At 30.5% G+C, this 17,437-nt stretch overlaps 1 protein-coding gene across 3 annotated transcripts; it reads left to right on the top strand.

Annotated features, from left to right (window-relative positions):
• The first annotated feature begins 4,669 nt into the window (after positions 1-4,669).
• Positions 4,670-16,762, top strand: Sam-S (S-adenosylmethionine Synthetase). 3 transcript variants are annotated; one of them, XM_033478655.2, is made up of 11 exons: positions 4,670-4,901; positions 5,784-6,037; positions 6,115-6,307; positions 7,880-7,957; positions 8,176-8,298; positions 8,835-8,947; positions 10,833-10,976; positions 11,176-11,394; positions 12,301-12,483; positions 12,583-12,716; positions 13,134-16,762. In XM_033478655.2, the coding sequence occupies exons 3-11, from the start codon at positions 6,193-6,195 to the stop codon at positions 13,237-13,239; spliced, it is 1,215 nt and encodes a 404-aa protein (XP_033334546.1). In that variant the 5' UTR covers positions 4,670-4,901; positions 5,784-6,037; positions 6,115-6,192; the 3' UTR covers positions 13,240-16,762. The 3 variants fall into 3 exon arrangements, with proteins under 3 accessions (XP_033334546.1, XP_033334545.1, XP_033334541.1); XM_033478654.2 differs by lacking the exon at positions 8,835-8,947 and adding an exon at positions 9,622-9,734 and having other exon boundaries at positions 5,784-6,307; XM_033478650.2 differs by having other exon boundaries at positions 5,784-6,307.
• The last annotated feature ends 675 nt before the right edge of the window (positions 16,763-17,437 follow it).

The following is a 17,437-nucleotide window of genomic DNA, read 5'->3' as shown; positions in this document are numbered from 1 at the left end:
ACTCTCTTTGTCACGCAATCAAACGAATCTTCGGTCACACACGATTGCCTTAGTCCTCGGCTCGTAACAATGGCAAAGCAGAGATAGATCTCGAACTGTACGCTAAATTTTCCTTATACATCTACGGAATGGCTCCAAAAGGAATTCGTGGCACTTTTAAAACGGAGTTGACTTTTTCAAAATTGAAGCAAATGAATTGAATTTTTTTGACAGAATGTTAGAGAGACTACTTTACCAAACAATGCTCAAACAAAATTTTGTAAAATATTAAAGATTGCATTTTGTAGATCTCGGTGAGATTCATATGGATGTTAAAAAATTCAGAAGCTATGAGCAATTAAAGATTGCAAAAATCGTTGTTTTCCACGATTTTCGACATTTTTGACCGACAACTGTGAAAAACTTGGAGATTTTGTCATCTTTCAATGCCTGTAGCCTGACACACTACGTCAACCTATTTCGATCTTTTCAACATATATATAAGTTACCGAAATTTACAAAGCACGTTGTTTAAATTTTCGTTATAGGCTCAGATAAAAAAAGTTGAAAAAATATTATTTTGTATATTTTTGGCTCGGCCGCGTCGCGCCAGCCGAGCTCGCCTCTCATTGGTCAGTGATTTTCGTTAATAACTCATAAACAAAGTTGCATTTGCGCTAAGGAAAAAGTTACTTCCCGATTATGAGTAACTTTTGGAACACCCTATGTATCATTATATATGTTACGAAACCAAAATTTTCAAATACCACAAAGTAAAATATAGAAATTATGCTGCATTTTAATATATAATAATATTACATTTTTGAAGTGTGGCCTAATCCTGGCATAACCCTACTAAGAGAAATCTTAAAATTTTGTTTGTGTAATAATCTAAACTTTTTGTATAAAAAGTCTAGACTCAAAAGTTATGAAATCGTTACCGATAGATAATGTTTTAACATCCGTTTTACTTCACAGAAAAAGACAAGTTCATTCACCACATTTTGAATGATAACGTAAATGTAGCATAGTCACGGCGTTATCAAAGCACTTATTCCTAACGCTACTTCTCTTTTCCTATTTGAGTTCTTGATTACAAGGTTAGTCACCTATCTTGGCTGGCTACCAATGGGAATGAGTTGCTAATGATATGAACTTAAGTACAAAAATACGATTTTACCTCCGACAGTTCGTCGAGTACACGTATTATCGACGTGAACTCACAACGCGTGGAAAGATAATTTCATGGTCATGTCATTGCCCCTAATCAGCTATCCGAATTGTACGGTTCACCGAATCGTTATTAACCATGTGATTCTTTTCTGACGCAATTTTTCTATCGTCTGAATGATAGTGGTTTTACCAATAAATTAATACAATATTAATAAGTGAACATAATATCACCGATAGTGAAAAAGTTATCAAAAGTATCAGGAATATATGACGAATCTGACACCAGTAGTATGCCTAGCAGTAATAATTGAATACAATTATAGTTATTACTAGCTTGCGGATCTTTATGGAAAATAAAAATTGCCTCTATCGATTTTTACCCGCGTAAAAAGGTTTATGCAATTTATCACTAGGAAGTATCAATCTTTCTATATGGTCTTATTATATTACAAATGACCTCGCCGCGTCAATCTACAGGAGAACTATTTTTTCGCATAAAACCATTCATTTTTCTCCTTTAATATTTTTCCCTAACTCGAACCAAAACAAAGATGTAGCTTATTATAGTTGCGTGATTCGCCCAATATACTTACTGAATAAAAGCATTATTTTCTAAAATTACGTTAAATACAATAATATACGTCTTATCAATTTGTACAAAATAAATATAAGTAGATACACTCAATACAAAAATAATATTGAAAGAATTTGGGACCTTGATATTATAAAACATTCCATATTAGTTTATGAGTATCTTCGAATACTTTCTTAATCCCAAAGTGTTTTCCGCCGTTTACATACAGTGACAATTTAAAAAATGCGTTTCGTATATCTCAGCAAGTTACATGAATGCTCAAAATTTCATCAAAATCGAATGCTTTAAAAAAGCATTCTAGCTATGGTCTATAGTAGACTGTTTCCTCTATCATCTAAAAAATATTTAAGCAGTTTAGTCCAATCCTAAACAAGTTATTGTGTTTTGGAAGGTGTTCGAATATTAATCAAGATCACTGTACATATGACATATAGTGTCTTAAATAAAATGATAACGTAATGATTGTGGTCAAGGTTAAGAAGACACTTAAAAATGTATATCGGAGCATTGAACTCGAAAATAATATAATTTCAAATACCAAAATACGTATTATCTAGATATGTACAAATGTTTAATCTATATGTATACAGATTTTTATTGTAGATACAAAAAAAAGATGTATCTATGTATCTGTGAATGTATCTACTTTTTTCTAATACACACCATTTAATGAAATACGTTCTGATATTTTCATATTTTTAATATTATAAGTCCAAGTTGATTAGATAGAAGGAAAAATTACAAACGCTATTCTATAATTAACATAAATGATATTCTAATATATATTCAATACAATATTTCACTAACATTCTTGAAATATTTTCATTTAACAAGTGGAAAACCTGAGAAAAATCAAATTTCGAATGCCCTTCACATATAAAGTGAAGATAGGCCTCAATACATACATACAAAAATTAATTTCAAAAACTATAATAATATACATACATAGATTAACATCTATATGCATTAGATTATTTGAAAACTTCATTTCGTGATCATAATGCAAATACGGAGTAATCTTTCATTTAAGTAAATGGTGTGATTAAATAAGCAGAACCTTAAAAAATAATAAATAGAACATTTCTATCGTTTATAAAAAGCGCATAAATTTCATCTCTTGAAAAATATCATATCATAAGTTGCTTGATGAAAAATGATTGTGTGATGCCTCGTGATATAGTAGAATCTACTTAGTTGCTAAATCAAAATGCTTAGTATCTTCAAGTATCTCATATTCGACTACGTCGGCTAATTACTAGCGAGGTATTGATTACACATTATCAACAAACGTGAGATCACGTTTCTCTACTTTCTTTAGACCGTGTTAAATTCTTGCACGTGTCTCAGTTCGCAAAAGAATAATCTGGAAATACATTTCCTTTTGATGACGATCCATTACACCATTACATCGTATCTCATCCATCGATAGCACAATGACTGGTGGGCATTGCATCACACTGGATACGTCATTATTACCGCGTAATCTACTATAAGAGCAAGTCCAAGCTATCGATACTAATACTAGCTAGGGACAATTTTTAGTACAAGTAATAACTAATAACTAATTCTGTATTAACATACGCTTTTTAATTAACCTGCAAAATAATATAGCAGTAAAAACTAAATTTTCAAATCTCTATATTATGAAACTAAAAATATCGAAGTTGATTGTATCAAATTATATTACATATTTAATAATTATCTAATTTCCCTGCTACTGTTTTTTTAATTATATTTAGAATATTTATTTATTTTCAGCCTTCCGGCTATGAAAAAGAACTCGATTTACAATATTAATTTTATTTATAGAATATTAAATCAATATTAAACTTTCAGTACTGATAAACTCTTAAAATAGTAAAAAATAATTTAGTTCTTCATAAAACATTACAGAAATGGAAAGTTTAAAACATTCAAATTGATTAAAACTATGTTCTTAAATGACAATTTACTTCAATAAACAACAGATAATTCTTGCTTTAAATAATACATCAACAATTTGTAATTTTGTAAAATTTATAAATCGTTCGAAATAGAAATAAGTATGAACAAAGAAAGCATAATACGTATATATCTCAACGCAAGGTTATCAAAAATATCTCAAAAAGTCTTTCCTTATTTTTTTAAGTGGGCGATACGAAAATATGAGATAATCTTAAATATTAATTATCTCTCATAATACAAAATGTTTTCATGTAGATACCACCACGAATAATACAAATTTACTAATGTATCTCCCTTTTCCCCTGAGCATAACAAACTACCACAGTTTAAAGAAACATTTTTATACACGCTTGCCTACATTATAATTAATATTTCCACAGATTAAGTAGTCTATGCTTTTTATCGGAACATAAAGAACACTTAAACAAACTGTTAAGCTATTAGATGATTACTACATGGAAATATTATGTACATCAAAATGATATGATTGAAAAATCTAGATTACGCGCGGTAAACAATATTCTTGAAATTCTTGACATAAAAAAATGTTTATTCGCTAAGACGAGTTATTATTCCAATAATTTTATTTATATAATATATACATAGCAGCAAAATCACGCCAAAATAAAACAGTTGTAAATTTTTGTCTGTGTTTATCGAAATCGAGAAAGAAAAACATATTTTATAATAAATAAATGTAAATAATAAGATTACTGTCTCACATTGTATTTAATTTTCTTGAAATTCTTAATATCAAATGGTACATTTAAGTAACTTGAATTAAAGAAAACATTTTCTCAATTAAATAATGAAACGAAAATTATATCGTTTAAATGATATTATTTAAATCCGGTATCTATTCCATAACATGCTACTTCCATAACATGCTTCTTACCCCACTTAAGTTTTTCCTCCCGTTGGAGGGAGACTCGACGACATATAAAAACGTAACTGATACCGTCATCTGCTCAGTGTAAATTCTGTTCTCGTGAAGAAAACGTACAAAACGTCTTTACTGTAACTTGATAATTATTCAAGACGATTCAAACGCGGAGCTCAAAGTTCAATGCAACAACTGTTTATTGTATTCTTTGAAAGTTTTCTGGATTTTTCTGTTCGAGTGTTACAAATCTTGTCAGTTTCCTGAAGAACAAAAACTGGTCCGAACCGAATGTGATCGTTAGATATATTTAATTCCGTTAAGATAAAGGTTTGTATGGGCTCTTACGAATCCGCATGATCGTGTTACCAGTGGAAATCCTGTGTGTTCCAAAAAATCGTTAATGCTGCATTAAGCTAAACTCATTCAATGCAACGATATACTGTAAATAATTGTTTCTGTCATGTATATAAAAACATTAAACATTGTTGTTATCACTCTCTAAAATAATGTGCTGACAAATTTAAGTAATTTGTTTAGAATATATTAGTTGTTATTTTATAGAAAACGTGAGCTTTCTTGGTTCACATGAAATCAACAGTTGAATAATTATCTAAACTTTATTTAAACAAATTAGAAATACACGATTACTAAAATCGTTAAGTCATGCGAACAGAAAATACTATTTTATTATAATACAATTTCAAATTAGAAATTTTTGTTAATAATAATAACAATTTCAATGTTCTTTTATACTATTTGTAACAAATATGCGATTAGAAAAAGAAATTTCGTTTACAGAACCGCTTATTAATTAGTATGTATTACTCTAAAAAATCTATCGTAAAAAATTTAATATTTTCCTTTAAAAAAACATTTTTATCGATCTAAACTTTATTGTTCAAAAATTTGATAATAAAATAAACGACAAAATGATAATACAGTGTGTACAACAGTTTTGTAGTTGAAATTCGCATTATAATCAATTTAAAATAAACAATTCATTGGATGAAAATATGTCGCGAGTTAATAACAGTTAACTTTTAATAATAATTCTAATTAATTTGAATAATTTATTACTCACAATATCCATGATTCAAAGGCATTAATTCTAATCGCGACTCGTTGCTCTTATTAAAGATAATAGCATACATTTTTGAGATATTCGTCCCTAGCAAACCTGATCTTAACTTATCAGTAATATTTTCCAAGTGCGCCACGTGTTGTCGGTGAACGATTCAAAAATCCGCCTCCAGTCTACTCGAATTCCGCGCCGTAGTTGATTTCCCGGGTGACAAGGGATCACGTGACACGATCTCACCCGAACTACCGCTCGTCTCGACCGAGGTTATAAATATCTGCGGCCAGGAAGCGGGGACTCTCTTTTACTTTCAACACTGTACCATGGTGCGTTCGCTTCGCGATCTCTGCTATTACGTTCTGTGCTGTGCTGGTGTAAGGGTAAGGTAAGCTCACGCGAGACCAAAGTAGAGGGTGTACGAACCGAACAGTTTACCACGGCCGATTCCATCAATCAAACCAGGCGAATTAGTAACCGAAGTCACAGCACGTGACTAGAGACCAGCTAAACGAGAAGAAGAGCTCAGCTATCGGAAAGAAAATGCCGGAGACCGCTCACCACATGAATGGATACGCGAATGGGCACACACCGCCTGAGCTACAACAGGATACCAGTTTTCTTTTCACCTCGGAGTCCGTTGGCGAGGGCCATCCAGGTATTTACCTTATAAATCAGATGTTCGACTCATGACTCGGCCAAATTTTCACCTAACAACCTCCATATCACCGTGAGTCGCGTGTGCCGCCATGAAATTCTACCAACGATCGTACCCGCGTGCGCACGACCCTTTCTTGATTTAACACGTTCGCTAGCATGTCTATTTCGTTCGTAGCAGCATGGAAGCAAAAAACCGACTGCATGATTGTACTATTCGCAAGAATATTATTGCGTCCCGTACCTTGTTTGTCTTCGCTAATAAATGTAATTATTTCATTATTATGGCACGAAATTTTCGGGTCACGTGTCATTCAAACTGTACCCTACAATCCGTTCGAAAAGAAATGTATTTTTGGAAGCATGGGAGAAACAAGGTTGCTCACAATCATTTTCCACGAATCTTCAACATTTGTAATTGTGAACACGTGAGGAGAGCATAGCCATATTTTTGAACTTCGGCATGGATACGATTTCTTTAATTTGATCGTACCATGTGGTATCTAACGAGAATCTTTGTGGCATTCTCTATTAATATTTAATATATAATTTTGATGATTTTAATTTGAATTAAAGTTTGGTTATAATAGGTTAGCGAAATAGTTTCGAAAAAATATGTCTTAAAAATAAAAGTGATCCGGCGTCGCCATGTGCTCAATAAGTTTTATCTCGAGAGGTTGAATTTGAAAATCAAGTATTATGATGTAATTGTTATTGAATCTTTTTTATTACTTTCCAAAGCAATTCACGAAGGTTTTGGTTATGTTGATATCGGCTTTGAGATATTTAAGGTTTCCGAGAGTACAATTCGCACGGAACTTGGTTGAGATTTTTCTATTTGTGGAGACATGCGGAAAGGCTTTAGGCGGGCTTTTTAAATTGAGTGTCTATTAGTAGATAAATATAATAATAAAATGAATTTCGTTTACTTTAACGTATATTTGTTCATATTTCGCTTAAGCGGTTTCTATAAATTGTTAACAATTTACAAAATTTGAAGTTAGTTACTCATTAATATAACCTACAATTTCAGAGACTATTATTTCTATTTTCTCATCTTACTTATTGATTACATCTTACGTTTGTTCTGAGATATGTAGATCAAATTAAATGCGATTAATTAATATTCATGACTTATTGATTTCCATCCTATGTTAATAAATGCTAATTTCTATTGTTTTCTAGAATTTCTTGAAATTCAATAAATCTTTAAATTTGTATTATGTAATTGAAGACTTATCTAAAATTAAATGTCTATTCATTATTATGAAATGGAATAAAAATTTACTTTTTATTAAATCGTTTAAATCTACATTTGATATTCAACTTGACTTGTTTATATTGTAATTTATAAATGAATAAAATGTACTACCATAATACATTTAAAATATTCTTGTACTCAATTTATGAGAATGATAGTAAATTTTCAACTATTATCATCAAATCATGTATTCAGTCATACAAAATATTTATTATTTCCATAAATCCATAATAATTCCATAAATAAACATTCAAAATTTAATCTTCGTATGCATACAATATAATTTTAATAGTATTATTCTATCTTTTTCAGACAAAATGTGTGATCAAATAAGTGATGCCATTTTGGATGCACATTTGAAGCAAGATCCTGATGCAAAAGTTGCATGTGGTAAGTTTTCTTAGAATAATTGTAATTTTCAATGATTTCTGTCCATTCTTGTTACAATCTCTATTTATAAGCCTATCAATTCAACCTTGAGTTAATTTTGAAACAGAACTCTAAAGAGACCTAGTACTTAATACAGTAGCTATATAGTAAGCATCTATTCAAAATAATGCAAAATATTTATATTAATTTCGTCCATAACGTTTTTTTTCATGCTTTAGAAACTGTAACGAAGACTGGAATGGTACTATTGTGTGGTGAAATTACGTCGAAGGCAGTGGTAGACTATCAAAAAATTGTTCGAGACACAGTCAAACATATCGGCTACGATGATTCGTCCAAAGGTAAAAATATTTTCAATAGTATCTTATATCTTTTCTCTACAGTGATGTATGTTTGTTAAATCCTTTGCCACCCCCTAAAGTTTTGTTTAATTTATTTTTATCTTGTACATCTAAAGCATTTGAAATTTTCCTTGCTAACCTAAGAATTGATGCGACATATACTTGCCCTGTGGCTGGATGAAGATTCTGTTGTCTTACCCCCTGTACAATTCGCCTCATTTGGTTCTCCTGAATCAAATTTTACAAATACACGGTCGAATCATGGCACGAAAGCTTCCAGCATATTAACTACAAATTTTGTTAAAATGCTTATAGTATTATTTGTGTATTAAGTTGTAATAATAAGTGTGTATTTGTGTATCGAAAGGATGTGCCTTACGCTACGTACACGTTAGTAAGAAACTGTTGGACTTGAGGAAATTCCATGACTCGATCGATTGGATAATTTATATCCGGTTCACATTATCTTTTGGATCAAAAAATAAGTGAAAAAAAACGTATGAATATGTAACGTAAGCATATCATGATCGTGGCAGGATTCGATTGGCGTACGTTGAACCTTTTGGTGGCGATCGAACAACAATCTCCAAATATCGCTGATGGTGTTCATGTGGACAGGGAAGAGAAGGACGTGGGTGCAGGTGATCAGGTACATAACCCATTCTCAGCCCGTGCCGCAGAGCAGCCATATAATTCAATAACAGTCTTCCTATTTTATGCACCCCTCCCCCTTATTATATATTTTAAACAAATTTCTTTAACATACACTTTCCCTGTGTTCAGTGTGAGTGTATAAATTGGTGTGAATGCAAGTGTTACACAATTACACAAACACTACATATATTTTATAAGATAAGGTAATTCAATTTTATTCTCACTACAAAAATTTCATAATTTTCTAGTCTCTTAAAAAATTGATTATTAAACATCATAATCATAATTCTAATATAAATACATGCCATAAATGGGTTTTGAATAACATCTTGATATTACGTATTGTAAGACTTCTACAGGAATGCTTCACATTTCTTTTTCAAATGATGATTATATATTGTATCACATTTGTGATACAAAGATTCAGAATCAATAAATTGTACATCATATTAAGTGGTAATTCATGACAGGAAACTTTTCCAGTAGTATCATTTCCGATGAAAAATTTGGATGAAACTTCATAATATCTTTGAAAGTGTGATTTATCAATTTCTCAAACTTTTAATATAAATATTCAAGACTGATCAGCCAGGACAGTGGGTCATTCAATGGAGGAATAGTCGTATCTTTGTTCGCAACATGTTTATCTCACTCATATAATTTCTACAGGTTTTGACTACAAACTCTGCAGTGTTCTGTTGGCGCTTGATGCTCAGTCACCAAATATTGCTGCAGGAGTTCATGAAAATCGTAGTGATGAAGAAGTCGGCGCAGGAGACCAGGTCAATTAGCATTCTGATCGTTGACTATGAAGTTTTTGTTCTTTCTGTTCTTCTTATCTATTGTATCTAATGCTACTATTCGTTATTCTTAGCATTTGAGTAACACATCTTATTTATTCTTACTTTTTCCTGTCTTCAGTTTTCGATATCCTCAGTAGAACGCTTCTTAGATTCCTAGTATTGTGAGTAGTGATAACTGTAATATAATATTTGTTAGTTCTTTATACATTGTATTTAGGGTGTGCTGCTAGTTAGTTTCTCAGTATTGCCTTGGTGTGGTTGTGGTAAAGGCATATGTATCTATTAGACCTTATGTTGTGTTTTAATCTTTCTAATTTCTTTTAATTTTTAATATCTATGTATTTATCTGTTCTTTAAAATTATCTGAAATTTTTTTAATGTGAATGCTGTTACTGATCACGCTTGTTAAAAAAAAATCATTAAATTTATCACATAAAAAAAGCTGTCATTTTTCAAAAGGCGTCATTATCAATGTTAAATCATATTCATATATTATTTAGAACATATTATTTTATTTGGGTTTCTGGTTGTACATATAAAACTCATTATGTTTCGAATGTATGATCATAAAAAACTGAGATGCAGTAAGAGACAGAAAAATTTATGTCCCTATTGAATTGTGTTTTTTGTGGAACGCTGTTCCGAAAGTGGAAAAGCGAAAAAGAATATATTAGATTCATCCTTTTGTTTTTTAGTAATAGAAATACATCATATAGTCGTTATAAACACATTTCTATTATATAATCTTCAAACATTTTTCCTGGCTAATTCACATGATCAGCTGAATGTGTGTTGGAGACTTGTTACTTTCAAATTATTAGACAGTATTGCCCAATAATTCTGCTCTGTGTTGCACCTTAGAAAATTATAAATTTTCAGTAATATAACGATCCAAATATTTAAGAAATAATACTTTCCATATTCCCTTAAACTGTGAGCTATATGTGTACTTTGTGCTATTTATTAATGCTTAATCTCCTATTTGCAAATTAATTAAAGACATTGATTAAATCTGTCTCCTGCTTCAAGTTTATATCTCATAAATTTTAGCTGGAATAACTCAAATTCTTCTATCAGGGTCTGATGTTTGGCTATGCGACAGATGAAACCGACGAATGTATGCCATTGACTGTTGTTTTGGCACATAAGTTAAATCAAAAGATCGCAGAACTAAGACGAAGCGGTGAATTATGGTGGGCAAGACCAGACTCAAAAACGCAGGTTCGTTTATTCTCTATATCTAATAACAATATACATATATCTAGTTTAACATATAATTTAATCAATGATGTTATGTTGTATTTGCTACTCTTGATAGCCATGATGTAAACAAATTTGCTGAGAATATATTCTAATAATAATAATAACTTTTTAATGTTATAAGAAAGAAATAATAATATAAATTGCATTTTTTAAATAGGTTACCTGCGAATATGTCATGGATCATGGTGCTTGTGTTCCCATAAGAGTTCACACAGTGGTTGTATCATTGCAACACAGTGAAAAAATTGGTTTGGAGGAACTACGTAAAGCAATTATGGAGAAAGTTATTAAAGAAGTAATCCCAGCTAGGTACCTGGATGAAAGAACAGTCTTCCACGTTAATCCTTGTGGATTGTTCATCATTGGTGGACCACAGGTGAAATATGAATTATTCATATTCAATTTATATATATAGCTTTTGTGGTTAAATTAAATAAATTCTTAGAGTTAAAAATTTAATGGCTTTTTCAAATTCAATTTCTTAAAAACTGAGAGTAATTGAGAAAAAATAACCTTTAGAGATTCGCGTGTTACAAATTGTGTATACAAATTTATAAAAATAGTGTATTAGTAATCAGAACTCAAAACAAAACGTAGTTAAAATTGATTGGATAGTGTTAGTAAAGAAATTATAATATTAACAAGAATGTAATTAAATTTCACAACTTCCCATTCAATAAGTTGGTAAAGTGAGAATCCCGCGCAAATACCAATTTGATTATACACAAAGACTAAAATCGATTCACATGCGTAGAATAGAAATCCGTTTATTTGCATTCCATTTATCTAAACAAGATCATACTAGGTTCCAGACATATACATACACTCTACGAAACCGACGGATATAGTATCGATAGAGAGGAAGATTAGTGAGCTCTTATTATATGAACTACCCGATTGTTGAAACTATTTCAATTCTATACATTTAAAAGACTTTTAGTGTAGAAATAAAAAAAATTGTTTTATGTTTGATAATACCTACTACGTTTTTATTTTGTCGGAGTTATATAAATAGATATAATAAATTCACGTCTACAACTAAAACTTCATGAAATGAAACTGTATTCGGATATAGTATTATATAGTATTTGCCACTCTTGAATGCCATGATGTAATTGAAAATTACTGAGAATAATCTCGTATCAGTATCAAATACAGTGATGATTCGATAAATTTTATACGTTTTATTATAATTGTAATAAGAATATTTAACATTGTTTCTACGTGTCATATTCTAATATGATTATAAATCGAAATAGTATATATGTTGTTTCACTTGCAGAGTGATGCTGGTCTTACTGGTCGTAAAATTATAGTAGACACTTACGGTGGCTGGGGAGCACATGGAGGTGGTGCATTTTCTGGTAAAGACTTCACAAAGGTCGATAGATCTGCTGCTTATGCAGCAAGATGGGTGGCAAAGTCTTTGGTCAAAGCAGGTTTATGCAGACGTTGTCTTGTACAGGTATTAATCATTAACATCTTAAAAATTATTAACAAATAACTAAGCTACATAATTAAAATTCAAGTAAATTTCTAAATATTTTCTTATATCCATATTTAGGTTTCATATGCCATTGGAGTGGCAGAACCACTTTCAATTACAGTCTTCGACTACGGCACATCCAAACTATCTCAAAATGAACTTCTAGATATAGTTAATAAGAACTTCGATTTACGACCTGGAAAAATTGTTAAGTAAGTACATTATTTATGAATATTATAAAATTCAAATTATTATAGCATCTGATTTTAAAGTTACAATCATTTTAAATTAGTAACATTTTACTTGAATTAATGTCTCGTACGATTATAATCATTGTTTCAAGAAATTCACGTCTACAACTAAAACTTCATAGAATGAAACTGTATTTGGATACTATAAAGTTATTCAATGATGTTATATAGTATTTGCTACTCTTGAATGCCATGATGTAACTGAAAATTACTGAAAATAATCGTATCAGTATCAAATACAGTGATGATTCGATAAATTTTATACAGTTTTATTATAACTGTAATAAGAATGTTTAACATTGTTTTTATATGTCATATTCTAATATTGTTTGTATGTAAGAAATAATTCTCAAATATTGCATTTTACTATTTTTATAGAGAATTAAATCTTCGTAACCCAATTTATCAACAAACTAGCACCTATGGGCATTTTGGACGAGAAGGCTTCACCTGGGAGCAGCCAAAGACATTAATTTTCGATTGATGATCAGAACAGAAAATCGCTAATCTTCATGTACAATTTTAAAATTTGATATTCACGGATTTTTCACACTACACTTTGAAAAAGTCGTATTCCAGTTTTCGAGTTCCGTCACACAATTTTTCTTAAACCTCTTATAAACAAAGGTCTTGTAGCTTCGATGTTGCATTAATTATTATACATTGCAAGATCGACAATGTCTATTACAATTATCCATTCAAAAAAGAGCAAAGAGGGAAATTCGTGTTTGTACGACAACTCTTAACAATTCATATTGTCACTAGAGTTATCATCCTGCGAACTGTTCCTAGGAATATAACCCTATCGACAAGATAAGACGTTTAGAATCAGTGTATATATTCATATATAAATATATAAGAGTTAGTAATATCGCGATCCCTTAAATTCAAACATAACCAATTTACTCAACAGTTTCAGGAAATGCGATATTATTAACACCTGGTTGATACAATATTGCTTTCTGTCATAAAGGATTCTCATACGATATGAAAATTACGCCTATTCGAAATTGGTCAATCTTTTTCCCACTTTGCTAAAATGAATGTATATTATCAGTTTATGTTTGCACTCAAACGATTAATAATTCTAGTGAAAGAGAAACGTACATGAAAGCCCAAAGTTACACAATTAAATTTCTGGTAAAGATAAACATTACACAGCTAAAAACAGATTTGGACTTTCACGTACGTTCGCAAAGTACTAATACCGCTAAAAATCTGAGAGAACATTTTCATCTCAAGATAGTACCAATTTATACACTTGTCAAATGCGTCAACGTCTTTTGTTCTTATTGTTCTTGTTGTAGATTGACTTTTAACACACACACACCACTTGCAGCCTATAATGACTCAGGCATTAGTTCACCTTTCCCTTTGTCGATAGTTGTAATACCTTAAGGGTTGGTAATTCTTTACTTAATTTTTTGTTGGTGAAGTGAAGGAAAAATAACTGTTCTCGGCTGACATGCTGGGTCAACGAAATTTGTACTATACCACATAATACAAAGTACCTCGTGGTGCAGATAAACTAGTATGTCATTTTTCCTGCTAGTTTGCTAGGTTGTCAAAAGGAATTGATGGACTTTGCGAATGTAGCGTGGAGGTCAAAAAATCTCGGAGAACGATATACAAGATATACACGATTAATTGAGAGCAAATTATACGTTCCTCAAAGAACGTCAGACTGATTAAAATCTATGCTCTCATCAATCGAAAATTAATAAAAGTGTTGATTATCTATACAAAAAAGGAATTTCAAGAATTGACAAAACTGTGGAACAAAATTAAATAAAATGAAGGATATTTCATCATTTTATTAAAAAATTCTTTTTATTATGACTTGCATACGATGATCTTGTGCATTTTTACATTGCCAATACCATTGCACGATAGATTGTTACATTAATCTAATGAACAGAAAATCGCTAATCTTCATGTACAATTTTAAAATTTGATATTCACGGATTTTTCACACTACACTTAGAAAAAGTCGTATTCTAGTTTTCGAGTTCCGTCACACAATTTTTCTTAAACCTCTTTTAAACAAAGGTCTTGTAGATTCGATGTTGCATTAATTACTATACATTGCAAGATCGACAGTGTCTATTACAATTATCTATTCAAAAAAGAGCAAAGAGGGAAATTCGTGTTTGTACGATAACTCTTAACAATTCATATTGTCACTAGAGTTATCATCCTGCGAACTGTTCCTAGGGATATAACCCTATCGACAAGATAAGACGTTTAGTATCAGTGTATATATTCATATATAAATATATAAGAGTTAGTAATATCGTGATCCCTTAAATTCAAACATAACCAGTTTACACAACAGTTTCAGGAAATGCGATATTATTAATACCTGGTTGATATATATTGCTTTGTGTCATAAAGGATTCTCAAACGATATGAAAATTACGCCTATTCGAAATTGGTCAATCTTTTTTCCACTTTGCTAAAATTAATGTATATTATCAGTTTATGTTTGCACTCAAACGATTAATAATTCTAGTGAAAGAGAAACGTACATGAAAACCCAAAGTTACTCAATTAAATTTCTGGTAAAGATAAACGTAACACAGCTGAAAACAGGTTTGGACTTTCACATACGTTCGCAAAGTACTAATACCGCTAAAAATCTGAGAGAACATTTTCATCTCAAGATGGTACCAATTTATACATTTGTCAAATGCGTCAACGTCTTTCGTTCTTCTTATTGTTCTTGTTGTAGATTGACTTTTAACACACACACCACTTGCAGCCTATAATGACTCAGGCATTAGTTCACCTTTCCCTTTGTTGATAGTTGTAATACCTTAAGGGTTGGTAATTCTTTACTTAATTTTTTGTTGGTGAAGTGAAGGAAAAATGACTGTCCTCAGCTGGCATGCTGGGTCAACGAAATTTGTACTATACCACATAATACAAAGTACCTCGTGGTGCAAATAAACTAATATGTCATTTTTCCTACTAGTTTGCTTGGTTGTCAAAAGGAATTGGTGGACTTTGCGAATGTAGCGTGGAGGTCAGAAAATCTCGGAGAACGATTTACGAGATATACACGATTAATTGAGAGCAAATTATACGTTCCTCACAGAACGCCAGACTGATTTAAATCTATGCTCTCATCAATCGCGAAAATTAATAAAAGTGTTGATTACCTATACAAAAAAGGAATTTCAAGAATTGACAAAACTGTGGAACAAAATTAAATAAAATGAAGGATATTTCATCATTTTATTAAAAAATTCTTTTTATTATGACTTGCATACGATTATCTTGTGCATCTTTACATTGCCAATACCATTGCACGATAGATTGTTACATTAATCTAATGAACAGAAAATCGCTAATCTTCATGTACAATTTTAAAATTTGATATTCACGGATTTTTCACACTACACTTAGAAAAAGTAGTATTCTAGTTTTCGTGTTCCGTCACACAATTTTTCTTAAACCTCTTATAAACAAAGGTCTTGTAGCTTCGATGTTGCATTAATTACTATACATTGCAAGATCGACAGTGTCTATTACAATTATCTATTCAAAAAAGAGCAAAGAGGGAAATTCGTGTTTGTACGATAACTCTTAACAATTCATATTGTCACTAGAGTTATCATCCTGCGAACTGTTCCTAGGGATATAACCCTATCGACAAGATAAAGACGTTTAGAATCAGTGTATATATTCATATATAAATATATAAGAGTTAGTAATATCGCGATCCCTTAAATTCAAACATAACCAGTTTACTCAACAGTTTCAGGAAATGCGATATTATTAACACCTGGTTGATATATAGTGCTTTGTGTCATAAAGGATTCTCAAACGATATGAAAATTACGCCTATTCGAAATTGGTAAATCTTTTTCCCACTTTGCTAAAATGAATGTATATTATCAGTTTAAAATTCAAAAATATATGAATTCTGTTGTAAATAAAATAGTTTTAATATGATTGTGCCACTTAAACTAGTAACATATATTAATAAAATAATTATACTATAATTAACCTTTAAAACCAAATTATTTAGTGATTGTAATTTAAAATACTTGCTTTTTAGTTATTATCTTAATTGAAACATTTTATTGAAATAGTTATTTTCAATTAATGTAGAGAATATTTTTATTATCTTTTTTACAGTGCTTTCAAAATGTAACTCTGACAGAATAATATTACTGTTATGTTGATGTTCAACATTAACATGTCTCATTTATAAAAATATAGTAAGCTGTTAATATGTTTTCCGATTCTAGAAATCTATTTAAATGAAAATAAATTGTACATTCGTTATTATGTTCCACGTGGATTATTTTTTTTGTCATTTTATTCGGTTGTATAATATAAAAAACCACTAAATACTTCTAACGATCAACCAAATACTACTAGTTGTCGACATTGAAGAAATGGCCTAAGTAACAAAATTTAAAAAAAAACAGCTTAGCTGATCTATTGCTTAAAAGAGTAGACTTGAATATGTAAAATTTATATACATTAATTGAACACTTCGTTTTATGCATCTAATTGTGGTATGAAATTATAATGCGATAGACTATTATCATAATCTACAGTGTACAAAGTCGTTTTCTTTTTGTACATTAATGAAAATAGTCAGATTTTACTTAACATATTACTATAGCTATGTAAATTAACAATATTATCGTAAGTAGTATAAACCATTT

Source organism: Megalopta genalis, chromosome 2 (assembly GCF_051020955.1).
Source record: "Megalopta genalis isolate 19385.01 chromosome 2, iyMegGena1_principal, whole genome shotgun sequence".
NCBI lineage: Eukaryota > Metazoa > Arthropoda > Insecta > Hymenoptera > Halictidae > Megalopta > Megalopta genalis.
The sequence above is the reverse complement of the archived record's forward strand: the minus strand, read 5'-3'. Positions and strand labels throughout refer to the sequence as shown.